Genomic DNA, 26,238 nt, shown 5'->3' with positions numbered 1-26,238 from the left:
CCGCCTAAGAAATATTATTTGATACTTTATAAAATTCAGACCAGACAAAAAATATTTCCATAGTCTGCATTATATTGGAGCACTGTTTAGTTAGCTAATAGAACAGGAGAGAATCGTTTGAAGGTAGAAAATAACAGCTTTAAAAATTTCTAATGTCACTGGCTTTACTTTTACACTGAACTTTAAGAATTTTGGAGAATAATGAGTACAAAAGATATTTCTGCAGCTGCCTTTAAGGTAATGTTGCACTATATAATTCTTATCTTGGATTTATTATTGAATTCCCCATTCAACAGTTAGGATGGATTCTCTGCTGGGTGGTTATAGCAACGTACTACTTTAGATGGGGAGACAATGAGAACAGCGTGACTGATCCCATTGATGAAACTGGTTGGGTTCCTGATAGAGGTCTAGCAGCTTGTGTTACAGACACAGGAAACAATAGAGCAAGGAATTGATATGTTATTATGAAAAACTGATAAGCATCCTGGCAGAAAGAAAATAATTTTACTAATAGAAAGATTTATTTATGATCCACTATACAGACAGTGTCACATTGTGTGTAAAAACTATTGTATCACTTATAAACTTTATTTAACCATGTAAGAATTGCATTGAACAAATTACGCATGTAATCAATTAATCTGATGTGGACAGCATCTGTTGCAATTACTCCATTGCAGAGAAATGCTCTGTCAAGTTTCTTCTTCAAAACTGGAGATGTTTTGTATATCCACTAATATACCAGGATACACAATGTACATAAGAATTCTCAAGAGAAAAGTTGTATGTATACCTAGATGAATTACAGGTTTTATTTGGAGAGCTATTAAGATAAAATCTTTTGCGCAGTCTCCTTATCCTCTTCTTGATGTACTTCTTCCATTGGAAGAACTGAGCTATAATTTTCCTGATCATTTTGAAGCTGCGCTTGCCACATGCCATGATAAATACCACCAATGGATATTAGTTCCTCATGCCGACCACGTTCCACTATTTCGCCCTCTTTAAGAACAAGAATCTCATCTGCATGAATGATTGTGGATAGTCTGTGTGCTATGATGATGGTTGTCCTGTTAGCGCACACCCTATTTAATGCTGCCTGGATGTTTCTCTCCGTTTGAGTGTCCAGTGCGCTAGTGGCTTCGTCCAAGAGTACAATCTTTGGAGCTTTTAGGATGGTGCGTGCAATAGCTACCCTCTGTTTCTCACCACCACTCAGTCTTAGACCCCTTTCACCAACTTGAGTCTCATATCCGTCTGGGAACGTCAGGATCCTTTCATGAATATCTGCGTTCTTGGCTGCTGCTATTATGTCAGCTTCCGGTGCATCGATTCTACCATATTGTATGTTATACTTGATAGTGTTGTTGAAGAGCACTGTGTCCTGGGGTACAACACCTGGAACAAGACAATATTAGAAATATTTTTCAGGATGATTGTCTAACCTTTGACTAACCTATAGCACTCCTCAAAGAATCCTGCTTAACAGTCTTCACATTCTGCCCATCTATAATAACTGCTCCTTGTTCCACATCGTAGAATCGGAATAAAAGTCGCATTATCGTTGACTTTCCAGCACCAGTAGGTCCCACAAGAGCTACAATTTTTCCTGCTGGAGCGACGAAGGAGACATTCTTCAGGATGATTCGTTCCGGTGTGTAGCCGAACGTTACATTTTGGAATTCAACCTGACCGTGCTTTATTACAAGGCGACCGGCACCTGGTGCGTCTATTATCTCCTGCTCCTCACGAAGTAGTTCAAACATATTCTCCATGTCCACAAAGTTCTTCTGAATAGCCCTGAATAAGAACAATATGAAAAATATGAACGACCTGGTATTTTTTCAGAATTGAAGAGCATACAAAGACCTACGCACCTGTAATAAGTTCCAAACCAATTAAGTGGAACGTATAGCTGGATAATGTAACTAGCGAAGAGTACATAATCACCAATGGTAAGACCCTCCCCGTTTACTACCTAAAATTCTTAGTTTATTAGTATCATCTTTGATGTTTGGTAAAATCAAAACTTACCATATGAAGACACAGTAGGGAACCAGTTAAGAGCCCACTGCAGACTATGACGTTTTGTATAGTATTGAGTATATTTAAAGTAATCAGAGCCTTCCACTCTTCAGCCTGATACTTCAAGATAGCTTCACGATAACTGTTTACTTCGTATGATTCTGCCCCATAATATTTAACAGTTTCAAAATTCAAAAGACTGTCGACACTGCGGGCCTTCTGCGCGTTATCAGCCAGATTCATTCTACGTTGAAACTTGGTTCTCCATTCAGTAACAAAAATTGTAGCAGCTAGAAGCAGTACGTGAAATCAAGAAAATGTATTGGAACGCTACACGAAAATGCAGAAATTGTTGAGATATTCAAAGAAATTCACTCACCAATATACAAGGTCATAGTAACGAATACGATAAGACCAAACCACTTGTTAAAGGCACTGATAAAGAAAATTATGGCCACCGCAATGTCAATGATGGTAGGTACGATGGAAAAGAGAATATAGTTCAGAAGATTATTAATAGAATCTGTACCTCGGTCCATAATTCTCAAGACTTCTCCAGTCTTTCGACCAAGATGCCATCGTAAACTAAGTCCATGTAAATGCCTGAAATACAAGAAATAGTAGTCTCCATTTGTCAACCAGATAGTCAGTTAAATTATGAACAATGGTTACCTGAACAACTCAACTTCAACTTCACGGGTAGTATATTGCTGAATACGAATCCAGAGAAATGATCTGAGATTATTGAGAACACCCATACCCCCAGTACCACCGCCTTGTAGGAACTTAAATCCCACATAGATCAAAACGAGATCCCATCTAAAGACACCAGGAGTGTCAGTGACACTGTCGACGATCTTCTTGTTATAAATGGGCACGTAGAGATTGATTATCCGACCGAATATCAGCAGAATGAAGCAGAATTGTACTCGCAGTTGCAATAGGAAGGAAGTCTTGGGCCAGAGGAACGGCGCCAAGGTTTTGATTTTGTACCAAGCATTTTTCCAGGTCGAGCTGTTATCATCAGGTCGCTGTAAACGCACGTTCACTTTACGTATAACAATATGACGCGTTTCCCGAGTGTCTGTTAATGTCAGGAACATTTCCAGGAGTAGTACATAATAAAATAATGATATAAAAACTCTGCAAACGAATTGCACGAGGATAAAAAATAAACCAACAGGTTACAAAGAAGCTGTTGTTACGTTGCTAAGTCAAAATATTGAAACGCGGCGAATATACAGGGTCATATAAAAATTAGAACGACCCTTGTACGACTTACACTTTGGTAAAATTCTGATCGCGTATTGGAATTATCATTGATGGTGCCGTAAGCTAATTCGGAACTGCCTATTATTCCTGGTGCTCTTAGTCCCACGGCGAAGATTACCAGACTACTGACGTAACGGAGAACGAACAGTGCCATTTCTACTTGATCAGTCTGGCTGTAAATAGATTGTTATAAATATATCACAAAATGGAGTGATGCTTCATGGAAAGAATTTACATCACAAGACTATATTGTTATTGTTGAAGAACTATACTTACGAGTTGAGATGGAACCACCAATCCAGTTTACCAATGTTAATAAAAACAAGATTCTCAGCCATGAAAGCCAATGTCCAGAAACCCAATAGTACCAAACCATGTCCACGTGTCGGTGTACTTGGTAACAATTTATGTCTTTCTAATCGAAGAATATGAACTGAATATGGATACACTATGGCAGTAAGAACAGTGGTAAGGATCTAAAGAAGTAAAACAATATTATTGTAATTCACTTCAAGTTACTGTTTCTCATTTAATTTGAATAGAATTAATTTGTCTTTACCATATATCCATAAATTGTTTTATTGCCCACTACAGTAGCTTGCAGTGTGACCCTTAAAACACTGAGGCAAGGTATAAAATAGAGAAGAAACTTTTGCAAGTTATACAGTCGACTTTGTGGTAGCAAATTATGATTTATCTCTGTCCCATATTTTTTGTACATCCAGAGTTGTATGCTGCCAAATATTAAGAGGTACAGAGATATGATTGTAGTGCTCACAGTGTCCATGAAACACTGTGACATCCCATGATTCACCCATATTTCATTAAAGGTGATATTTGGTGGGCAGAATGTCAATGTTATATTGTTCATCGTGTTGTAACACCTTTTTATTGTTGAAAACTTTCTCTTAAATAGTTCAGCAGTGCCCGTTGATTTATTTCCTCAATTACTAAGATTCATGTTAGTCCATTCTTCATTTATTTGCAACCTTCAAATAGAAATCTAGAATATATCCAACGATCATGAAATGTAAAGACTAAGAACTATGGAGTGAAATACTATTACTCTGAAAACTTACAATGATATTGATAATTGGTTGCTCCAGTTATTCTGTCATAAATTATCACATCTCTTGATAATGCGTTATCTTGTATACCATAGTACTTTCCATTTCTAAACTTGTAGATAATGCTTTGGATTAATTTGTAATGAATAACTGGCAGTCTCAATAAACTAATTAATATAGTATATCTATGATATCTCAAAACTTGCAGAGAATAATTACAGTGAATAAGTTTATCCATTTTGACAAGATAAAGTTTATCATACATAATGATTGATACTAACCAAATAATCTTAGTTTCATAATGTTAAAAAATCTATACAGTGATAATATTTTTTATTAAATGTATTCAATAAAATCATTTATGAGGCCATCTTGATTGACAATGAAACATGTCTACTACATATTAAAAAAAAGGCTACTCGATAAAGGATCATTGAACTCAGGAATTTTCTGGTAATCCAATTAAATTAATCTTATTCTCAATTTCATAGCTCAGAATAGGATAATGAAATATTAATGTCAAATTTAAAATTGCAATGTTTTAAACAAGCATACTAATTTCATAAAGATGTTTGTGTCACTAAAGTTTATTTTACTCACCTTTTCGAACTCTATTTAATCTTGAATTAAGAGTATAACTAAAAGTAACCGTGCACGATTCTAATGCATGGACCTTTGTTCTCGAATAACGTTATACATTTCCTTCAGAAACGTGCATCATCATTTTTGAAACGTCACTGTCATCATTCCTTTCGTAGCACTTCGTAAGGAATCGCCGAACGTATGTATGTACTTATATAACCGATAAATATTACCTGTATGCTGAAGGCTCAATGTACCAATGTACGGACTATAGCGAGCATCAACGAGCATGTGCGCAAGTGTTTAGTTTACAGTTATATGTAATTCATTTGTAAATACGATTTATATGTATATTTTACATGAATTGAAGATACAAACAATAACACTATATTAAACTTGTAAATGCTTATGATTTTCAAGATTATTGAGTAATATTGTGTAAATTCGCAATAGCGGTGATTTCTAACCTGAAATATGTTTTATTTATTTCAGTGTGAACAATGGGTAAGAATAACAGACATCAAAAGAACCTGAAATCTGAAAGGGCTAAAGTTAAGTTAAAAGCAAAGAAAACTAAGCCACTGCCTAAAGGTCTTAATGTTACTGACACCAGTTTTAAAGTCAAGAAAATAGTGATTCGAGAACAACTCAAGCAACAGAACGAGTCTGAGATTCTCAGTCGTAGAAAGCTTAATGTTAAGGATCTTTTGTCACGACTACAACATTATAATTCAAGTGTACGACAGGAGGCAGTGAAGGAACTTAAAGAAATTTTGCAACAGTACTCTACAGAGATACTTAGTTCACAGTTGAATGCTCTGCTTCAAGGGATAGCTGCACTGTCATTGGACAGGGAAAAAGACATTAGGAGAGATTCATTAAAAGTTTTGAATCTGATCTTAAGTCCAATATCCAGTGAACAATTGGCACCTTATTTTGATGTCCTTATATCGTATCTGTGCTGTGCCATGACACACATAGCTCCAAACATAAAGGAAGATTCATTAATGTTTTTGGATGTAATCGTACAGAATTGTGCTGGTCTGCTCGCTAAGAGTAGTCATAAAATTTTACCAAATTTCTTGGACATGATATCAAAACTAAACGTTGAATCGCAACCTGGTAGACAACTTACAACAAATCTGAATTCAAAAAATACAAGTGTGAAGTGGCGAATCAAGGTTCTTTCTAGACTATGTAGTATATTGAGTTCTATTGTTAATGATAAAAAATCTCAACAAACCAAGAATTTGATTAATGATAACAAAGTTATTCACATTGGTAAAGAACTAAAATATATTCTCATACATGATCAATTTAAAAAACAAGTGTGTCACATTAACTTCGATACAAATGATACAAGTGCAAATCATAATTCTGAGAGTGTTTTGACCTTTAAAGATTTGACCAAGTATGTAAATGTTCTGATGCCTTTGATGTTTGACAGTTGGATTGAAGTTTGTCCTAAAGATCAAACGAGTTACTCAGATTTAATCATTTCTAATGAAGCATCGATTTTGCTCAAAAATATTCTTGACGTTATCTATTTCATCATTGAGTACATCAACGTTTTGGAATCTTCATCAAACACTAGTGAGATGAGTGTGTGGTTAAAGAATAACTTTCAAAACAGTGTTTTGAAAAATCTGTTAGTGAAGTTCCCATACAGTCAAATTAAAACCGTACAACGAACACGCAAGAGGCAAGAAGACTTTGCGAAAATGGAATTGAATACCAAATGTTTGGAGCAGAATCTACAAATTTGTCATATCTACGTGTGGTTCACATCAGTTCACAATAGTGGAAGCTTAGACAAGGAGCTTTGCAATCATATATTGGATTATTTAAATGGTAAATCTTGGTTTTACTGACTCGCTATTCTAGTATTGTCTTAATATATCATTATTTCTCTTTAATAGAGTCACTGGAGTCCTGGTCCAGCACGGATAATTCGGCTTTGCCTGCTTTAATTAGAACTCTCAGAACACTTTTTCTGAAAGCTAGCAAGATTTGGTACAAGAATCACATAAATCTTGGGAACACCTTAAAGATTATAATAAGCACATATTCCCAGCCACCAAAGAAAGAATTACACTTTCAACTTTTCAATATTCTCAGTGAGATTATCCTAGATCACAATTTGGTGGAGTTGCATAACGAAGAGGCTTTTCAAGACTTTGTATCTTCACTGCCAGACTTGTTACTCCGAAAGAGCATCTATGATAACACGATACAAATGTTAAATTGTATCGCACTTCGTTATAGAAAATGGATTGAGAATGAATTGCTTCAAAAACGGGAAGCTATTATTGGTAATTATTACAAATAATTTAAAATTATATATAAATTGCGTGAAATGTAAAGGTCGATTTAAATTCAGCTCACTTTATGCTATTGATTTGCAGTGGTAGCGTTGATTTTTAATAATGTTTATCGAGTAACTCTATCACGATCTTTGAGCTAAATTACATATCAGTGGTCATGAGGACAGCAGCGTTAGTTTAGCTGAATTTAAGCCTTCATCTAGTTGGTTAATTGTATTGATAAACATAAATATTTATTTGCAGAAAACGCCAAGAATATTGAGATCATCGGTAGCGCGGACGAAAAGTGTTCCAGATTAACAATATGCAACCTTTTTCATTTCACAGACTCACAAGTCTACTACTGAAGACGACAATCGGTGAGTAACACTTCTCTTCTCTAAACAAAAAAGAAGAAAGATTAATTGAAACTTTTGATTGTATCCAATGAAAAAAGCAAAAACGAAAGTAAGTAGAACATAATATTACATTGAGTAGATGCAATAAATCAGAGAAAAAAGCTACAGGCGTGAGATTTTTTTTCTAAAATCAAATTACCTGTGTGAAGGATAGCCAGGACTTCTACAGTGGGGGTGAATGTATAGTTAGATATTCTAAATTGTAAAGAAATGTTAAAAAAAGGCGAGAATCAACTAAAACCAAAATTCGTGTGAATTTAAACGCGAACCATCCATGAAAACATATTGTAAATAGCACAAAGTATTATGAAACGAATTTAAAAAACTCACAGGCACAGTGGGAAGAGTCTTTAACGACTTTACAGAGTGGATTTTCTAATCAATGAAGTATTGATGAAGATGTATTGGCTAAGTAGACGAGTATTTTGAACTTATAAACAGGTGTATAAGCCTTATTAAGAATAAACCATTTACCAATAAAGAATCTCGTACGGTTTATAGGTAGAAAATTGAAGTATGTAATAGATTCGATGATCGCATGGTTCGCCAAGGCGAAGAATTGTAGTTATAACGTACGTTTAGCTAAGTATGTATGCGAAAGGATGAGTGGAAGATATTCCGGAATAAATAAAGAAATAATAAATAAAAAGAAACAGTCCTGAAAGTAGAAAGACATAATTCCTCCAAATGGACCACTCGCTAATAATTGAAATCGCAGTAAATTATAAGGAGTTAAAACTAAACTCTATATATATTTTCTATATGACATTCATTTCCTTACATTTTTATACATAATCCAATCAATAAAATATATTACAAGACGTCCATTCCCATGCATTCTCATATTGATTCACAGCCATTAGTCAGCTGATTCGTGTCTTTCCTCATCACGTAATACTTATTGAATACTGATAAAGATTGTTTGTCTCCAGACAAAACAAAAATATCAAAAATAGTAATCTTCAGAAGTTTCTTCAGAATTTCGTCGTCATATTTGAAGTTGGTAGCAACTCGTCATTGACAAATGCCAAATTGTCAATTCCATTCTCCTGATCATTATGACTATCAATGCCAGTACGAATATTGTCCTCTTCCTTAACACTTGTAATATGGCTACCCTCGTCCTTAGATCCTCGCGCAAACTGTGCGCCGGTTGTCTTGATGATACTCTCGACACTGTGCGTTATTGGTAAAGTTGGAAAATTCTCGTTGAGACTGGGCCAACTTAAATTGTTTCTCAATTCATGTTCCACAGTAAGATAACGCTTCTTAGAGCGTTCAGGTCTGTACAGCTTAGGTTTAATCTTCTTCTCAACGGCGTACTCAATGACAAAACTCTCAAAGAAGATGCACGCTAAGAAGTTGACGAACGACAGTACTAATATAATGACAGGCCATTCAAAATCTGGGGGCATGATCAGCTGAAGAAGATTGATGATCCATGCAGCTGGATACAACGTTATATAGGAACATACCGCTACCAAGAGAAGAATGGAGACGATGAAGGCATTATTCGTGTAGATGGCCTTTCTGTATGGTTTTCCTCTGGAGAATATCACCGCCATAGTTATGTACTGGAACATTGAGATGCAGAAGACCGAGTAGTTCTGGTAGCAGGTATAGCCAACTTCTGGTGTGTAAACGAATGGGTCAAACCAGGGAAATTGCTTGACTGCGTAGAAAGCTGCCACTTGGAATATTGTCATCAAAATCATCTGCGTAGTCATAGAGAAGAGTGGTGTAAAACTTAATAAACTTGTCATCGGTGGGTTCTTAGCCAGTTTTCCTTCATAGGCCTGTGTCTTGCCAAAGAAGAACGCAAAATTGACTATGAGACAGATGTCGATGAACAGGAACTGTAGATCCGTAAGGTTTGAGTCGATGGAGTAAAGAATTATCACCGAGAGGAATTCCGTCAGCGAGTAGGTCACCATGAACTTGAAGATACCAAAAGAAGTAACTAGAGCAGCTCTTCCTTCTCTTATCACTTTTGGTACACAAGTTATGTCGGGTGTGCGAGACGTGAAGGGACTAGCCACACTGTGAATAATTTATTTTTCAATTGTCAGTGATCACTGTTTTTATTATTGTTTAATTGCATACCTCGATTCGGCTTCTGAAAGTGAAACTCCAGCGTGTGCTGCTTTTAGTGCTCCGCAATCATTGGCTCCATCGCCACACATTGCTGAAATGAATTTGACGTTATATGGATATTGTATTTTCTCTTATTGATACAATATGCACATGTTGATGACATACCAACGTAATATCCAAGCTGCATCAATTCCAAAACCAATTGTTGTTTCTGATCACTTGTCATTCTAGCAAAAACTGCACCGCGTACACATATTCTTGGCAAAATGTCGGGGTAGTGCTCGCGTAGAAGCTGCCAAGTTTGACCGGTTAGGGCAAATTTGTAATTATGCACGTCTACACCTCTCTCTATTGTTTCTAGGGTTGTTATAATTGTTTTGCGATTCTGCAGTTTCTACGAGCCAAATGTATTATCAGAAATTGTCAAAAATACGTCTTCACTGTTCGATCACTACAAATCTTACTATTTTCAGTGGCAATCCTTGCGTATTGAAAAATATTTTGGGTGGCGACTGCTTATCCCCAGGTACAACGGTTACATCTATTACAGTTTCTGACGGTGTTAATATTCCACATTCCTTGGCGACGCTCACGGCAGTTTGAATATTGTCACCTAATTGAAAAATTCATTATTCATCATACCGAGGTCAATTTTACATGTATATTTTACTTGAGTGATAAATAACTAATGGAGCATTTAATTTATTCACCAGTTATCATTACTATGTGAAGATTCGCTTCCTTCAATTCTCTAATCACATTTATCGTGGGTTCCTTAAGGCGGTTTTCAAGTATAACTAGACCCAAAAATTCTAAATTCTGTTCAATCATCTCTCTCGGCATTCTTTGAATCTAAAAGGAAGCACAAGTGTCCCATAAACATTTACAAGCAGTGTTGGGTCCCCTGTAAAACTTTTTAGCAGTCATTTATTCTTTTCACTTACTTTACTGTACGTATAGTCAACATCTGTACGTCCCATTGCAATTACTCTGTATCCTTGCTTTGTATATTTATGTAGAATCATGCTAATATTCCTGGGAATTGTTTCTGGTCTGCTGAGACTAAGAATCATCTCCGGAGAACCTTTAGTGTAGGCTTTAAAGTGATCCGAGCCAAGGATCCTGACTATTACTGACATTCTCTGAAGCGAACTAGAGAATTGATATTGCTGAACAATTCCAATTTCTGATACTTCATTCATGTTTTCTGTAAAGTTTTTATTCTTTGGTGGCTTCACCACAGTAGGTGCCAGTAGATCATACTTGCTGGTATCAGCCACGTCTGGCTCCTCCAGCATCCATCCAGTACTCTCAAACATCTATAATAATTTCATTTTACTTTTCTATTCTGTATTTTATGTACAAGTATTATATTTACATATTTTTTAAATCCATTCAGTACACCTACCTTCACGTCTAATGGATCACCACAAAGTTCATGCTCAATCAGAGTTAAACTGTGACAAACAAGCATCCCTTCAAACAGTGGATGATTCTTTAAAGCTGGTACTTCCTTTACAGGTTCCTCGAGTTCACCATCTGTACTTGGAACGACGCCCCACATATCCAGACCATCTTCCGTCAGCGTTCCTGTCTATGTTTAGCAGTCAGTTAATAATTCTTTCACGTACTATCCTTGTCATGCAATTTCTGAGGAACTAGATTATTACCTTGTCAAAGCATACGCAATTCAGACTACCTGATACGTTAATGACTCTGCTGTTGATACAGTAAATTTGAGCTCGTTTTAAACGCGCCTGAGCGTAGAGCTTTCCTACTGTCATAGCTGCTGGTAGTGCAGGTGGTATCACTATAGTTATTATGTCTAAAGCCTTTATAGCAATGTCGCCAGCTGTGATATCTCTCGATGCCTTAAAGAGAAAATATTTGACTGAAAATGTTGCTTCGAGAATAGCTTAATAGTTAAATTTGTTATTTTTCTCATGACATACCTTGCTCACAACTGTATAGATGAAACCACAAGTAGCAATGAGTGCCAGTATACCAATAAATTTATAAGAATCTTGATCAAATTTAAAATCTGCTGGTGGTGGATAAAGAATAGCTGCTACCAAGGCACCGCGATTCGTTTGCAGTCCTGTTCTTATAACTCGTGCAAGGACTGGCCCATCGCCGTAATATCTTAATGTACAAAATGTATTTACATTAATTTTTATTGAATTACTCGTATCTGTATGTCAGTTAGATCGTGAATATACCTTGTTTGTATTATTGTAGTACCACTGTACAGCGTGTGTTGAGAGCATTCCTTTGAGTCGTACAGTACAGGATGCGGAGGTAATGGTGTTTTGGTAACTGGCACAGATTCTCCTGAAATTTGTAAATAAATGGATGCATAAGTGGTATCTTCATCCATTGCATAATATAAATGATTTGCTTACCAGTTAACATAGATTCATTTATTATACAGTGTCCAGTCAGCAGAACGGCGTCGCACACTACTATACCCTGATAGCGTGGCAATTCAATAATATCTCCAGGCACAAGTTCAGCACTAGAAACATTCTCGAAGACACCGTTACCTCTGGAGACCCTTACGGTCTCAGTAGAAGCGACAGTACCATGAAGATTGATTTGATTCTGTATAACAAAAGGTAGAAATCCAATATCCATAATGTAATACACTATAGATCCACTTGTTCAATGTGGTCCTCTGTATCTTTCAGATCTTAACGTACCCTGCGAGTCTGCATAATCGAACTGGAAATACCAAAGAGCGACATGCATATTATAGCTCCTGTATAGTAATAGTATCCCTCGGCGAACCACACAGCCAGCGTGAACAATTGGAATATATAGAAGGGATTGAGCACCTCGAGAATCAGAAGTACTCCTATACTTTTAACTGGTACGAGTATCTCATTGTTTCCATAGACTATTCGTCGCAGGAGCTCTTCCTCTCTGGACAGACCCTGATTAGTTCCTAGATGAAGATCTGTGCAGAGGTTGTACTTGTCTAGGCCGACGAGTCGTGAGAATTCATGGCCATTCGTATCCCATATGTAACATTGCTTCTTGCACCAGAAGGCACGATATTCCAGTACGTTGCCTTGGGTACCATTTTCTAAACAAATTCTTAGCTCCTTTCCTTCTGCGCTCTTCAGTAAGTCTTCGTCAATCTTGCCCAAGCTGGAGCTCAGTGTTTTTGAACTGCAATCAATTAAAGTAGTCATTGTTTGAGATTCCTTCGAGATTGCATAAAGCATTTCTTTGTCGCTTACAACATAAACTTACTTGAGATTTTTCGTAGAGATGGTTTCGACATCCTCGACAAAGTATGATTTATACTTTCCTTGATAGTCGTCCTGTACAAATTAAGTTTACTTATCCAAAGACTCCATATCTGTGTTTAAGTACAAGGTTCACAATTATTGTACAATACTTACAATAATAAGCAGTTTTGTGGCACGGTTCAATGGACATCTTCTGTGCGTTGCGTAGACATGTAATTGCGGATACCAATGAAAGAATAACCTGACCCATCCGATAGTCAAGATGTACGACAAGTATGTGAGAAACGTACCCAGCAGACTTCTTTCAAATCCATAAGCTTCCTAGATTTCATTAATGATTAAGCAGCAATTAAAAGAAGCGTCTTATTAATTACAAAGTATTATTACTCTTGTTAAAGCTTAAATATTTACTGTACCATGTCGTCATCCTGGCCGGTGTTAATTTTCTGTGACAGTACCTCATTGTTCTGATCATTTTTTAGACCTGTCAAATAAGATATAAATAAATTACGTCACAATAATTTACTGCACTCCTGCTTGGAGATGCTTAATTTTATATTACTTATAATAGTGGTAATCTCTAAAATCAATATTGTCAGTAATAATTATTAGTATAAGTAATAACTATTGTATTCAAATTATTCTATGTCGTGCTTTATGGCTGTGTTGTGTCTACCTATGTACAGACGCTCTCGCACTGAAATGCTTGTGATTACGGCTGAAGAATGACTTATTTTCTGATGATTCGTTTGAGATTTTGATAATTATACGCGAAGTCTTTGTACGCCCAGCTATTACGATTTTGAGCATCGTATAATTTCTTACGTTATTATTATCATTATTGTCATTACTTGTGTTATATCCACTGATTTAAAGTCAACTTTAAATTAATTGTTAAGACCGTGAAAATCCTTTTTGATACGTCACTTCAGATTCCTATGTGATAAAGTTGTCTACAATACACACGCGTTCCGATATCGACTGTTATCATCAGTAAGTAAATATTATTTACGGATAAGAAGCATTTCGCATCTGGAGAATATATCGAGTGTGTACTATAGTTTGATAACTCTTTGTTGATGGATAATTTTCTTTGGCACTCGATCTTAGGTGCGTAGATAAGACTTGTTGGTGGGACTTAGGATTCCCCCAATGTATATGTAATGACAGAAAACAATATTCGCATTTTATCACTTGCTCGTTCGCACGTATGTATGATTGTCATAAATACTTTTGTTATCAATAGTTTTATATTCAATGTACTGATTCATCGAATATTTCTAGTGAATATCTCACTACTTGATATGATAAGGACATAATTATATTTTCATTATACATTTGATTCACCTTGTGGATTCCAGGGATATTTCTACTATACATTAAGATTGAGCTCGTTTAAAATCATCAGAGAGCTATTCGTAGAAAAATATATAAAAGGTATCAAATACACGAATTTCCAGTGCTGGAGCTTAGAAGGTTTATGTTGTAAGCTGATAAAAATATTAACATTAAAGTCTGTTCATGAAATTAAGTAAAGTACGGAATTGCGAGTGATTAGTCTTATCAATCTATTTTCTTAAGGCTCGTTCTCACGTGTCTCGTATTCGCTTTTATGTACAGACGTCCTTAGCGTTAAAGTGTTATTTTGAAATTTTCACGCGCAGTAAACGTAACGAGGTACGCTGAAAAGTGTGCAGATCTAGCGAACCGTGACAATTTTGCGTAGAAATGCAAAACAAAGTGGATCGAAGGAAAAGGAGAAGCAAAGAAAAATACAAAAGAGTAGGCGTCGATAAATATGATAATGAGGAATTCGAATTAGTAGAATAATTTAAAGATAAAATCGTCAGTGTGTATTAAGTTGACATCAGCATCAAAGTGGTGCTGGTAAAGAGTCTCAAGTGTTATGAGACTTTGTGTCTGTCAACTACTAGACACAGCGGTGGGATGTATGCTGAACCCAGCATAAAATTCCTTATTAAATTGGACATGCTACATATTTTATTTAATACAGAATAAACTTGACTGTTTCTCTTTACCAGATCTTTTTGGTAGTGTCAATTGTACGTAAAACTTCATGTAATTGACGAATTTAAATTTACTTATTCTTTAACAGTACGAACAACTAACCTGACCTGACAAGCCAATTTATTATAACCGGATAGCTGTATCTATAAAAAATACATTCATACGTTCATTTTGAACAAGGACGAAGTTTGGCTTATTGCCAGCTTGTGAACTAACGTGTCCCAGATATGAGTTTTCAACGAGATTCAATAAATTATTGAAAAGCGTCAATATCTTAGGTATATAATCTTCAGATGGGATTTCAATAATACAATAATCAATAATACCCATTACTTTTCTGTAATCAGTATTACTCTTAAGTGGATCAAGGTCCTGATGTGCATAAGTATAATTATAGAATAAAAGCACAATACTATTCTATCAGAACTGATAACATACTTGCCTTCTAGTATAATTTATCTGCATCTAACAGTAAAAAAGAATAATCTACATATGCTATGAATGCCTGCTAGACAAATTACCAGCATATAGCATAACTGCACGTGCATAGGTATTACAGTCCTTTCACTCAGTCAACCTTGAATTTTACAAAGATCGCAATTGGCTCTTATCGACGATTAGAGTTTATAGGAATAGACAGGTAATTGTATTCTGTATCGTGTCTATTAGTTTAATTTACTATTAAGACTTTGGTGATTATTCATTTTTACATTCAAGTATACCTATTTATTATTTCAAACCTAGTGATAGGTGGATGGCGAAGGCTAGTACCGCTGATATGAATAGAATTAAGTCTAATTATTTTAATGGTGCACTTGTCGATATTTAAGTTGCGTCATTTTACGTTAACCAATACTTATTGTTTTATATTTTTGTAACTGTCATTGCCTTACCATCTGTATCGATCATAACTTTAGGCTTTTTCCTCTACGATCCTCCCTCGGAAGCGTCGCGACGCTCTTCGTAACTTGCGAATCCTTTCGTCCCGTACCGTTGTTGCTTGGATGACCAACCGTGGCTGTTTGGCGCAGCGAAAACTTTCACTCCGTAACGTCGCCGGGGACTGTTGAAGAAATTATAACTCGTTTCGTACTGTTCCACTAAGGGGATCCCTATATTATACTATAGCATACTAAAATAGGTATGAGTATAACATGAAACACTGTCTCTTTTTGTATAGGCAAAATTTTGAGGATTAAGAAGGTAACGTTCCTATATCATTAGCATCAGTAGCTCTTCGTAGAATGACGTTTATGAATAATAAGTAATTTGCTATTTATTAAATACAAGCAGGAAGGGTCTTTCGAAATTCTTTTTTTATGCCCTCGTACACTTCTAAAGTACTAATATCAAGCGTTAATCACATTTTATACTCTGTATAGTTCTAATCACTGACTGATAATATTATATCCTTCGTTCACAATATCTAGTCGGACTTGAAAACTATTTTTATCAGTCAAAATTATATTTCATAATGTACACGTGTTTCATATTTAAGAACAGGTTAAGCGATTGTCATATAATACAAAATTGTCTATGGGTCGTCATTTTTATTAGAAATTTTTGTCTTTTTCTTTAATTTTATTAATTTTATTTGAAAGTAGCAATTAATAATGGGTCAATTAGCGTGATTGGCATTGGTGTCTACATTTGATAATAAATGCTTTTAATCGATGACGAACTTCATCTCCATGTTAAAACTTTATATACTTCTAATTAGTCTTGTGGCTGACGCAATTAGCATTCGACGATTTTGGTTAGAGTTTACTATATGCAAAAGCGATTGCTCAAGTTGAGTCGTCAGGGCGAGTGACTCGAGTAAAGATAAGGACAAGTGAAAAATGACGATTCTCTAAGTTCGTGCCGTTCCATGTAAGCGAGTTCTCTCTTACGCAATAAATCCACCTGCTTTGGTTGGACTTATGCAATTTTGCATTATCTCGCCGCGTCAATTGGATTTCGTATACGTATATGTCTACTTTAGACTACGCTCCCCGCATTTTGTAACTTTGTCGCAGGAACCTTGCGATTTTTAATTCTTTTAATTATTACTTGTATATTTTCCCTTAATTTGGTATCATCGCTATTTGCAAATTCACTATTAACGATGCTAAACTAGATAAAGTGTTTTCTCTTTTATGCACTCGTAAGTACGAAACCAATGGCATTTATTGTTTTACGTTAATCTTAATAAGATAAGAGCAAAATACAAAGAGTAAAGGAGAACTAGCAATATTGCCATAATAATAGGAACTCACCTTATCTTCGCGTATACTTCAATTAGTTATTATAGAATATTGTGACTTATAAGAATGTCTATAATACGACGCTATATAGCGACGCTTTGATTGGCAATACAAATTAAAATTTGTGGTGTAATAATAATAAAATTCTCGAACAAATAACTTTTATATTAAAATAACGTCGAAACTGCGCGCATTTAGGATTCGATTGAGTTTTAAGGACGTAATGCATTCATACGACGGAAGTTAATGTCACTGTAGTTTATCAGTGTATATTTTTATCTTATGTTCAGGATAAGTATATCAGAATTATCGCTGCAACAATGAAATTCCCGAGAAATTAGATTACTTGTAAAACCTTTTCTTATTACTATTGCTGAATCAAGCAATATGTCTTTAGCTTTTCAATTTGATTAATTTTTTTTTCTTTCACATTCTCCCTCCTTCTCTCGAGTCAGCATACAACTTCTCTTTTGATAAAATATTTTCTTTTCCACAAAACTTGAATTATTTTTTGCTTCTTTTCGATTAATTTCAAACTGTTCCGTTTCTCAAGCACCCAAGTATACGTGGGCTTTGCTGTAGGTATACGTCTTCAAATTTCTTCACTGATATTCCCGTTGGCTAAAACAATTTGGTACTGTCTTATTAACAAAGCGCACAACCTACCGTGTACGAAGTACGGCGCGAAACTGACTTTTCGAACTGCCTTGCCTCTTTGACAGTCATCTCAAATTGCCTCCCACTCTAGTATTGCACGAACCTCCACTACCAATTACAATCACCATCACCATCTACCAGTACCAGTATACTAGAGCACCATATTTTTATCGACTAACAAAATGGCAGTGTCGTTTACACGGTTTCTGTTGAAAAGAAAATATTCTTTCTTTTCCGTCTTGTGGTTCTCAGCTTCTTAAATTCTTCTCCGAGCACTTTTTTTTACTTGATTTAAAAGTTCCGCTATTGGTCACTGCTCCAACTTTCTATCCTTGTTTTCCTATGACTTACCGTTGCTTCACGCTAGTCTAGATACAGTCATATTCTTGCTCCTTAGTACCTTTAATACAGTCGTATTATGTACCGTCAGTTACCTGTTTCCAAAAGCTGGCTCGTTACTATATGATAACAACGACTAGAATAATTATTGTACAATTCGTATCCTTTTATAAAACACGAACTTTGTACATTAATGTATAATTGTAACGTATAAAAAACTCCCCCTATCTAACTGTCTTGTTAAGTATATCGTCAATTCTCATGCGCGAGACTCGTGCCGAACGCGCATGGCCGCACATGCTGAAGAAACGGACGCCGCAGATCTTGATTTTTCACGGGACCAAAGTACGCGCGGAAACGTGGTCGTCGGTGGATATGTTCGTGGGTACGTGGTTGCTCTACATCACTAACGAATTGCACGAGAAGAAAACAGTACAGAAAGTAGGAGATTAATAAAAGGATAATAGGTCGAAGACGGGCAGAGTCCATCGTTAAAAATTGCTTCGGGCGGATTCGTAATATCTCGTGACCTTGCCCGAAAGAGGACTCGCGTTTATTTTACTGTAATTAATATATTTATCTTCCTCTGCCACAGCGGATTTGGTTAATTATCTTCTTTTCTAAGTCACTTACGAGCGAAGAGGAAGTTTCATATTGTATTTGGAATTTTTCGATCATTAGTCATATTTAACGAACCACAGGGTTGCCGCAAAATTTAACGTCCGTGTGTCTCGTTCTGCAGGAGCGAGCGGTTGGCCCTGCTGGTCGAACGTCAAGGAATAAAAAGTTTTGTTCCGCATTCGAAAAAAGTGATAGTGAAAAGTTGATCTACAGGAAGAGAAATAATTTTGTTCTCCTTGATTTTTATCTACACTTTTTCTTTACTATTCCATTCACTGCAGATTATTTGCTTTGTACTACACAGTGCTGTTTACCTGACTTCGCTTTGTATGTTTGTAAATAATCAACCGTACGTAATTCGCGTTGCTCGGATACATCACGGAATATCATTGAAACTCCACACAATTTGCGCATGATTATTTTAATGTGGTTCAAGAAAGATAAGTTAAGAATTTCTACGCGTGGTCTTGTGCAGCAGAACGTGCATGTCATTTTTGCTAATGCTTTGTACTAATATTATTGGTTTTTTAAGGACTTTTCTTGGTGATTATTTGTCGTTTGGAATGCGAATGTACGACATTCTATTATCCATCGAGTAAATCTTTAGGCAATAAAGATACAAGTGGAGACGTGTAAACAGTAGATATCTCTGTATTATCACAAACGATGGCATATCGTCAAAGCGAAAGGAGTCAGGGTCGTTACTTTCGTCGTTACAATCGTTGCTACAATCGTCATCTTTGAAGAGAGCAGAAAGCGTAAAAGAAAAAATGAAAAGAAGATGTAAATCAGGTAGAACGTCGGCACTTTTTCTATCAATGAATATTGAATTACGTCTGCTCAAAATATTCCATAGGAACAGATGTGTGGAGACGTACAGATTTCAAATGATAAATCATATGAAAACATACATTTCATACAGGTAGTTCTGAATTTATAAAGTTTTTATCTCTTGCTTATTAAATGTTTAAGCAGGGATAGTACCAGTCATATGCAAAGAAAGATAAATAATTATTTTGAGATGACAGCATTCCGCAAGATCAATCCCAATCTAATCAATCAAGCCTTGGGGTATTATCTTGCAAATATATTCTATACCATCTTTTAAAGTTTGTCTTTTATTTTTTGATATGTAAATGTTATTATTAATTAGTCATTCTATATATGTACATGGGATTATGCGTTCTCTTTATATACCAATAAGAAGCATCGAACTGACCCCAGGGGCTTGAGTGATTATTCAACGTAGTCTATGGTATACAGTTAGAAAGGCAAAATTCTCTTATAAATAATAACCACTCGACCATATGTAGAAGTTATTAGAATTAAAATACTTAAGGTGGTAATTAGAATCATGTAATATTTATGCTACGGTAGAATGATTTATGATTTTATATACTCTACCATACAAAGATAGTAAATAAAAGAATTTTAGTAGTTATAATCTTATTCCTTGTGGTTAGTGAAACTGCGCAAATTTTCCAGTAACTTTTTTTTTAAAATTAATAATTTATTAGTGATCAGATCAATAATTGACGATTTCTCATTAACTCATGACATTTCTGGATTTGTAAATTGATTTTGCAATATCTTGTCTAGTTGTTGAATATTTATAAGTTGAGTTGCTCTAACGAGTTTCCTTTCTGTAGCATCTAAAAAATTCAGATAACTTTATTGACAATCAATATTAGTATAATATTCTTCTAAAAATGTTGACCACTTATGGAATATTTTTCATTTTATTTGCTATCCTTTTTTTCGTTATTTTGCACTCATCTATAAATCGAATGACCGGTATGTACTAATGGAAATTCGGGAGATACGCGATTGTGTAGAGAATGACTTAGCAGACTTGTCAAGGCTAATTTTTTTGATTATAACAAAATGAATGTATGTATGATATTATTGACGTTTCCTACTTTGCTTTAATACAAACTGCGACGTTTGTAATAAATAAAGTTTAATGATCCTTATTACTCTAGTATCACAAAATATTAGAAGTGTTGTGTTAAATGACCAAGAATGAACTATCAGATCAAAAAAATATTCTTGAGTTATTTGCTATCTCTGATATGAAAAGCATACTTTTATATGTATATTTGTACAAAATGTGACGTGCTTTGTCGACAGAATGTAAAGTATAAATATATCTTACCAAGCGTTAGCGTGTAGATTATACGTGAGTTAGAATAAAGAAAACAAAATGCTAAGAAATTGTAAGACATTTTATAAAAAATAGCAGAAACTATACATAAATTAATATATAACGCGCATCATTGTAACTATAGATAATTATAAATAATAATCCAACGCTTTGTCATCTAATCACAGAAATCCTTACTGTATGACTGACAGTCCTTTAAGAAATATCTGAAGGCAATTTTTTGTTTATGTATGAAAATAATTAGAATAATAATGATTATAAGGCTATGACGCAGTCACCTGGTGAAACACAGGAATTGCAATCTAGAGACTACAGCCTATTACGAAGTTGTCTGTTGGTTCAGAAATAGATATAATATAAATATAAAAAGTAGCCATAACTAACAATGTTATCTAGAGTTCAAGGTCAGTTATCAGTTTCTATGAATATGTCAATACGTAATCCAATCTGATATCCATGAACACCGTACAACACATAACGATCCTGGTATCGATAAAGCACAACCTCTTTTCACGCACGACACCTCTCGGCTTTATCAATAAATTTTCACGCTCTCAATCTTCCTGATATTGGCCTGGATCGGCGCTCCCTGTTTCTCTCCCGTTGATAATTTATAGGTGTCGACCCAAGAGCGTCATGAGCCACTATCACTTTATCAGCTGTTAGAGAGAATCCAATAGCCTATACGTGTGTCTGTAGAATCTGTATGTTTTAAAATAGAATAATATAAGGTACCGGCTACGCCAATGCTTATCTATTAGATCAACCTTGGTGGACCCTGTGATAACGGGGGACACCTATCCGTCCTAGCGAATGATTAAATCGTATGCAATTTGCCTGTATCAGTATCAGAAATGGCTGTCGTTATACGACCGGTAGTTGTACGATTTAACTATGTGAAAAACCCCTCAGAGAGACGATCTTCATTTCTGAACAGTTTCCATCTTAAATGGTACCAATGATAAAATTGAATTTTGATGAGCTGAAAGGAAAAGAAATGTATAATTGCATATAGATATTATTGCAATAATTGCACGTGAACAAAATTTATATGAACTCATATCCGGTTAACCTTGTATATACCTATTATATATACTGTATGTACATTATGTAGCATGTTAATTATTTTAACTACCTGTAATAATTTTTCTGTACTGTAACATCCAGCTTCTATTTTTTTGTTAATTGTTGACTTTCGCACATCGTTATGTATTCTTAATGTCTTTTATGCGTGTTCTTTGTAATGGTTGACAGGTAATTGCACTTATCTGGAAAATAATAATGCACGTATGAAGGATTCAGCCCCACAGCCGAGGTCATCGTTTACTGTATGCTTGACTATACAGACTGATATGTATGGTCAATTAATTTGAAATTCTATGCTTAATATTAATTACCAGTATCTGTTATTGTGAGTTTGATTAGCTGTTTTGTGGTCCAGTATCGGGTATTAAATTTCATGATCGCTTTGTTTCTGGTGTTTTTCTAGTTAAGCTTCTAATTAGCGACAGTAAAACTGACGTTAATCGTTTCATTGAGAATTTTATTGTAATTGGTTTTTCTCTTCTGTGGGTAAGGTCACAAATGCTGCACATGTATGTTGTACGCGAATGTTGTGCATAGCTTTTCTAGGAAACTGTTTTAACGAAATCATCTGTTTTTCTTTTTTTTTTTCTCTACATTTTATCTTCTGTGTGAAAGAGGTTACGGCTGTAGTTCGTAAGTATCTTTGCTTTTGAGAATTGCTATTGCTTGACCAATATGGGAAAAGAGTAAACTTTGGTCAATGATGTGATGCGACTCTTCACTTAATCTCCTCGTCCAATTTGTTCCTGAAATCTCACAATGCATAACAGTGATATACCCACATTGTTAAAAGCTTACAGCCAGGGATTTAACAGATCTCTAAAATTCCTTATCTACATACATAACTAATATCTCTGAGTGTAACCTTTTAACATTATATGTATATACTTGCTATATATTATTTTCTGTGGAATCATTTTAATCCGGTTTTCGAAGATTTTTCAGAGAAGGAAAAGAAGCAATAAATACATCCGGTTGACCTATAGTAATCGTTACGTAATGAAGATTGAAAAATATATATCTCTCTCCGCTCTCTATAGAATGTGTCAATACGATAAAAAGAACCAGAATTAAGAAAAATAGAAGTCTTATATAAATAATCACACTTTTTCCATGTCCTAAGAAAATTTTAGGACCTCTAAAAATAATACGTACATTTTTTCTGCAGAACCATAGGTTGATGCAAAATACGTGGGTGTCGTTTCTGGTACATCCTGTATATCAGGTAACGTGCTAGACCCCAGCACCAAGTCTTTAAAACAGGTCCTTGTGTCATTGCGTAAAATGAGTGGGAAGTGAGGATGAGAAGGGGGACAAGAGAGTAAGAGGAATTTTTAAAAACGTCTAATAAAAGGTAGATCAAAAATACAGCAGGCAACTGGTAAATTGTCTGAGGTGCACCGCTGTGAAAACTAATGAATGGATCCAATTGTCGGGAATCAAAACTAATGAAATCGAATGCAAGTCAATAGCAATTCTTAAATAACTCGGAAACTGTGACAATTGGAAAATTGTTTGTGGGGGTACGTGTGTCGCTGGAACAAATTTGTAAGGCACGTGCCACACGCTTCTTTTCCCTCTCTCTCTCTGCTGCCTTGTTTCCACTCAGTAGTATTCGAGGACGCTCGCCGTGTTGTGACATTCGTATGCGAATTCGTGAGGGACACGAGATCGTAATGCGCTTGTTAATAATTCCTCCTGAAAGTTTCACGTTGCATAATGACCAGATTATCGTTGCGAAAAACGTCCAGTGAATCCTACGCAGGTCAAGTGTTACCTCGCGAATAATCTATACTCTTTAGCAACGTAATGACACTGATGAAGCCTATTTGACAGTCAAAGTAATTTACGACGCACTTCTTCTAGAGATTTAAGAAATTGCCTTATTTATTTTTTACGCTTTTGCATCACTTCTTGGAAGACAGGGAATAGTTATGAAGTGGTAATGGAGTATTAGGATGTCTGTTTTGGCAATTGTATATTTTTGACCAATGTCATGTATCCCTGATACAAATATCATTTGTACTGAAACGTACTGTACAACCTTATCTCTTATTTTTACTTTAAATTAAGGTTGACATTATATACTATATTACTTAACTCATTGAACTAATGATGAAGTATAGAATATTTTGAACTAGTATCACATGTTTTGTAATTTTATTGTTACTGTTAGTTTCTTGAGAGACTCGCGAGGTGATTAAGGTCATTAAAATTTGACACAATGGAGTCCACATCTAATTGTGAGAGTAATTCATCATCCGAATCATTTTCACTGTCATTCATCAAGTTAGTGGCCCAATCTTCATGAGGCGATTTTGAGCTCTCATTGGGACTCTTGTTTTCTTCCGAAAGAGCACTGCTGGATGTACGTTCTGATTCTTTTGTGGCTGGTGGTGTTATAGCGTCTTTGCTGCGAAACTCTAATAGCTTTGATCTAATTGATATAGGTTTTTGTTGTGGTGCTGAGGTATTTACAATTGTTTGTTTGCATAGTATGTCACTTTCTTTTGTGGTTTCTTCAATTTTCTCATCTTCATCCCAGGTAAATATTTTACTGCCTTCAATATCCAAATTGCTGGTTTCATATGGATTTTGATCAAATAATTCCTCAGATTCATTTGATTTCATTGTCTTTGAATTAGGTGAGTTTGTAGAAATTTCTATCTTATCTATATTTGAAAAGATGTTTACTATACAACGCAGAGAAATCATAACCAGACATGTGTTCCATGTTCCAGTCATTAAGAATCCAACATCATTTAATAACAAGACTACTCCAGCTCTAAGAATATTAGGGTACTTCGATAGTATACTTTGATGAATAACTCCCTCGATCGCATCCGTGAAATCTTTTAAAACAACGCGTGGATTTTCAGAACTGTAGTCTATATGCTGTATGACAGCTGCCAATATTGGGATTTTTCCATTGGTAAAACACTTTGCTCTAGCCTTTTGCTTAATCAGTGATATATTATGACCTTCAAGGTAGTCTCTAGGAATATCATCCATCATTAATTTCCAAGCTCCTTCTGAGAAAAGAATTTTTGTATTTTGCGAGCAGAAGTCTGAAGTCTTTGATTTTTCATGCTCATTCTCATTCTCATTCTCATCCATGGAATTTAAATAAGACACGGGAAGAACTACTTCGTCCGCAGAGTCAGGTATTAAGCCTGCTGGTCCTGGGAATTTGCGAACTAGCGACAACTTTTCAATAGGACTTTTTAGCTCTACATTTTTGCCTATAGAACTAATCGTTTTAGTCTGCTTTTCTCCATCATTGGGTGTCAATTGTAGTGAGTCTGATTTGTTATGCAATAATTTTTTTGCAGTCGAAGGACCTTTTTTAAATATATCCAATATAAGAGTTTTCCTTGAAGATATCTTCTCTTTGGCAGGGTTTTCTTCTGAGAAGTTTTTTAACTGTTTTGTGCTTAAAGGCTGAACTGCATGGGCTTTCTTTTGGAAACTTTTTTTACAATTTTGTGGTCCCTCTAATATTCCTAAGAGTAAATCTTTTCTTGCTTGTGGAAAATTTGTAGATTTGGTAGATTGAATATCATATTTAGGTTTCTTTGCAATATTTTCTTCTTGATTCTGTCTACCTTGGGAACAATATTCGGTTTCCTTCCAATCAACATCCTTCAGAAATTCCTGAAAATAACTTTGTAAATTAACAGTTCCTAATATTCAATTTCAGCATCTCATACCTCATCAAAGTCGAAATTATCACTCTCAAACATATTATCAGATATAACATATCGTTATTATCGAACAGACATTAATTGCATAGTAGATAATATTATTTCATTTGTTCATTATTATTTCCTTTCTGAAACATAAATAAAAACTTCTGTTTGACAGGTGCCACTGAATGGAGCATCAAGAATAAATGAATTCAATAAGAAAACTCACTCTATAAATACGGAATCATCAAATTTACAATGTATACAAATAATTAATAAGATTGATAAATGATTAATAATAAATTTAACTATCTCATCAACCAATCACTCTAATTTCCTAATTGTAAAATGTTACTATGAATAATTGAAATTGTCCATGCTGGACACTGCCA

The 26,238-nt window shown here is 35.2% G+C and overlaps 4 protein-coding genes across 17 annotated transcripts; 1 reads left to right on the top strand and 3 right to left on the bottom strand.

Moving 5' to 3' along the window:
• Positions 1–504: 504 nt before the first annotated feature.
• On the bottom strand, positions 505–5,122 carry LOC107269205 (ATP-binding cassette sub-family B member 6, mitochondrial). 5 transcript variants are annotated; one of them, XM_015742803.1, is made up of 11 exons: positions 4,968–5,122; positions 4,380–4,474; positions 3,860–4,289; positions 3,577–3,776; positions 3,311–3,473; positions 2,701–3,059; positions 2,408–2,631; positions 2,038–2,318; positions 1,881–1,981; positions 1,460–1,803; positions 505–1,401 (listed from the first exon to the last, which is right to left on the bottom strand). In XM_015742803.1, exons 3-11 carry the CDS (start codon positions 4,169–4,171, stop codon positions 830–832), a joined length of 2,556 nt encoding a protein of 851 aa, XP_015598289.1. In that variant the 5' UTR covers positions 4,172–4,289; positions 4,380–4,474; positions 4,968–5,122; the 3' UTR covers positions 505–829. The 5 variants fall into 5 exon arrangements, with proteins under 5 accessions (XP_015598289.1, XP_015598317.1, XP_024942099.1 ...); XM_015742831.2 differs by having other exon boundaries at positions 3,860–4,303; positions 4,968–5,109; XM_025086331.1 differs by having other exon boundaries at positions 3,860–4,303; positions 4,380–4,479; positions 4,968–5,105.
• On the top strand, positions 4,506–12,633 carry LOC107269231 (testis-expressed protein 10 homolog). 9 transcript variants are annotated; one of them, XR_001538003.2, is made up of 6 exons: positions 5,204–5,347; positions 5,442–6,800; positions 6,869–7,261; positions 7,517–7,632; positions 12,197–12,380; positions 12,453–12,633. XR_001538003.2 is itself a non-coding variant. In XM_025086366.1 (4 exons), the coding sequence occupies exons 2-4, from the start codon at positions 5,450–5,452 to the stop codon at positions 7,618–7,620; spliced, it is 1,848 nt and encodes a 615-aa protein (XP_024942134.1). In that variant the 5' UTR covers positions 4,506–4,820; positions 5,442–5,449; the 3' UTR covers positions 7,621–8,324. The 9 variants fall into 9 exon arrangements, 8 of the variants coding, with proteins under 8 accessions (XP_024942134.1, XP_015598371.1, XP_015598379.1 ...); XM_025086366.1 differs by lacking the exons at positions 5,204–5,347; positions 12,197–12,380; positions 12,453–12,633 and adding an exon at positions 4,506–4,820 and having other exon boundaries at positions 7,517–8,324; XM_015742885.2 differs by lacking the exons at positions 5,204–5,347; positions 12,197–12,380; positions 12,453–12,633 and adding an exon at positions 5,018–5,148 and having other exon boundaries at positions 7,517–8,324.
• On the bottom strand, positions 8,404–18,089 carry LOC107269198 (probable cation-transporting ATPase 13A3). 2 transcript variants are annotated; one of them, XM_025086257.1, is made up of 17 exons: positions 17,960–18,089; positions 15,941–16,110; positions 13,436–13,503; positions 13,173–13,340; positions 13,021–13,091; positions 12,465–12,936; positions 12,168–12,366; positions 11,985–12,096; positions 11,718–11,907; positions 11,436–11,636; positions 11,174–11,359; positions 10,710–11,084; positions 10,476–10,617; positions 10,230–10,378; positions 9,931–10,159; positions 9,775–9,856; positions 8,404–9,711 (listed from the first exon to the last, which is right to left on the bottom strand). In XM_025086257.1, exons 2-17 carry the CDS (start codon positions 15,954–15,956, stop codon positions 8,646–8,648), a joined length of 3,726 nt encoding a protein of 1,241 aa, XP_024942025.1. In that variant the 5' UTR covers positions 15,957–16,110; positions 17,960–18,089; the 3' UTR covers positions 8,404–8,645. The 2 variants fall into 2 exon arrangements, with proteins under 2 accessions (XP_024942025.1, XP_015598277.1); XM_015742791.2 differs by having other exon boundaries at positions 17,306–18,033.
• Positions 18,090–24,121: 6,032 nt separating this feature from the next.
• On the bottom strand, positions 24,122–26,206 carry LOC107269254. The gene is made up of 3 exons (XM_015742908.2): positions 26,076–26,206; positions 25,871–25,992; positions 24,122–25,814 (listed from the first exon to the last, which is right to left on the bottom strand). Exons 2-3 carry the CDS (start codon positions 25,901–25,903, stop codon positions 24,333–24,335), a joined length of 1,515 nt encoding a protein of 504 aa, XP_015598394.1. The 5' UTR covers positions 25,904–25,992; positions 26,076–26,206; the 3' UTR covers positions 24,122–24,332.
• Positions 26,207–26,238: the final 32 nt, after the last annotated feature.

The sequence above is a fragment of the Cephus cinctus genome, unplaced genomic scaffold (genome assembly GCF_000341935.2).
Source record: "Cephus cinctus unplaced genomic scaffold, Ccin1 Ccin1_scaffold0068, whole genome shotgun sequence".
In the NCBI taxonomy this organism is placed as follows: domain Eukaryota; kingdom Metazoa; phylum Arthropoda; class Insecta; order Hymenoptera; family Cephidae; genus Cephus; species Cephus cinctus.
The sequence above is the reverse complement of the archived record's forward strand: the minus strand, read 5'-3'. Positions and strand labels throughout refer to the sequence as shown.

Excerpts from the sequence above, each read along its gene's own strand:
- LOC107269205 (XM_015742803.1), bottom strand. The coding sequence starts at position 4,171 with ATGAACAATATAACATTGACATTCTGCCCACCAAATATCACCTTTAAT. Across the intron at positions 3,777-3,859 it reads AAACAATTTATGGATATATG|ATCCTTACCACTGTTCTTAC; the intron begins GTAAAGACAAAT and ends TTACTTCTTTAG. Across the intron at positions 2,319-2,407 it reads TACTATGACCTTGTATATTG|CTGCTACAATTTTTGTTACT; the intron begins GTGAGTGAATTT and ends TACTGCTTCTAG.
- LOC107269231 (XM_025086366.1), top strand. The coding sequence starts at position 5,450 with ATGGGTAAGAATAACAGACATCAAAAGAACCTGAAATCTGAAAGGGCT. Across the intron at positions 6,801-6,868 it reads TATATTGGATTATTTAAATG|AGTCACTGGAGTCCTGGTCC; the intron begins GTAAATCTTGGT and ends TCTCTTTAATAG. Across the intron at positions 7,262-7,516 it reads AAAACGGGAAGCTATTATTG|AAAACGCCAAGAATATTGAG; the intron begins GTAATTATTACA and ends ATTTATTTGCAG.
- LOC107269198 (XM_025086257.1), bottom strand. Across the intron at positions 12,097-12,167 it reads AAATGAATCTATGTTAACTG|GAGAATCTGTGCCAGTTACC; the intron begins GTAAGCAAATCA and ends TACAAATTTCAG. Across the intron at positions 11,908-11,984 it reads ACTACAATAATACAAACAAG|ATATTACGGCGATGGGCCAG; the intron begins GTATATTCACGA and ends TTGTACATTAAG.
- LOC107269254 (XM_015742908.2), bottom strand. The coding sequence starts at position 25,903 with ATGTTTGAGAGTGATAATTTCGACTTTGATGAG. Across the intron at positions 25,815-25,870 it reads ATAATTTCGACTTTGATGAG|GAATTTCTGAAGGATGTTGA; the intron begins GTATGAGATGCT and ends AGTTATTTTCAG.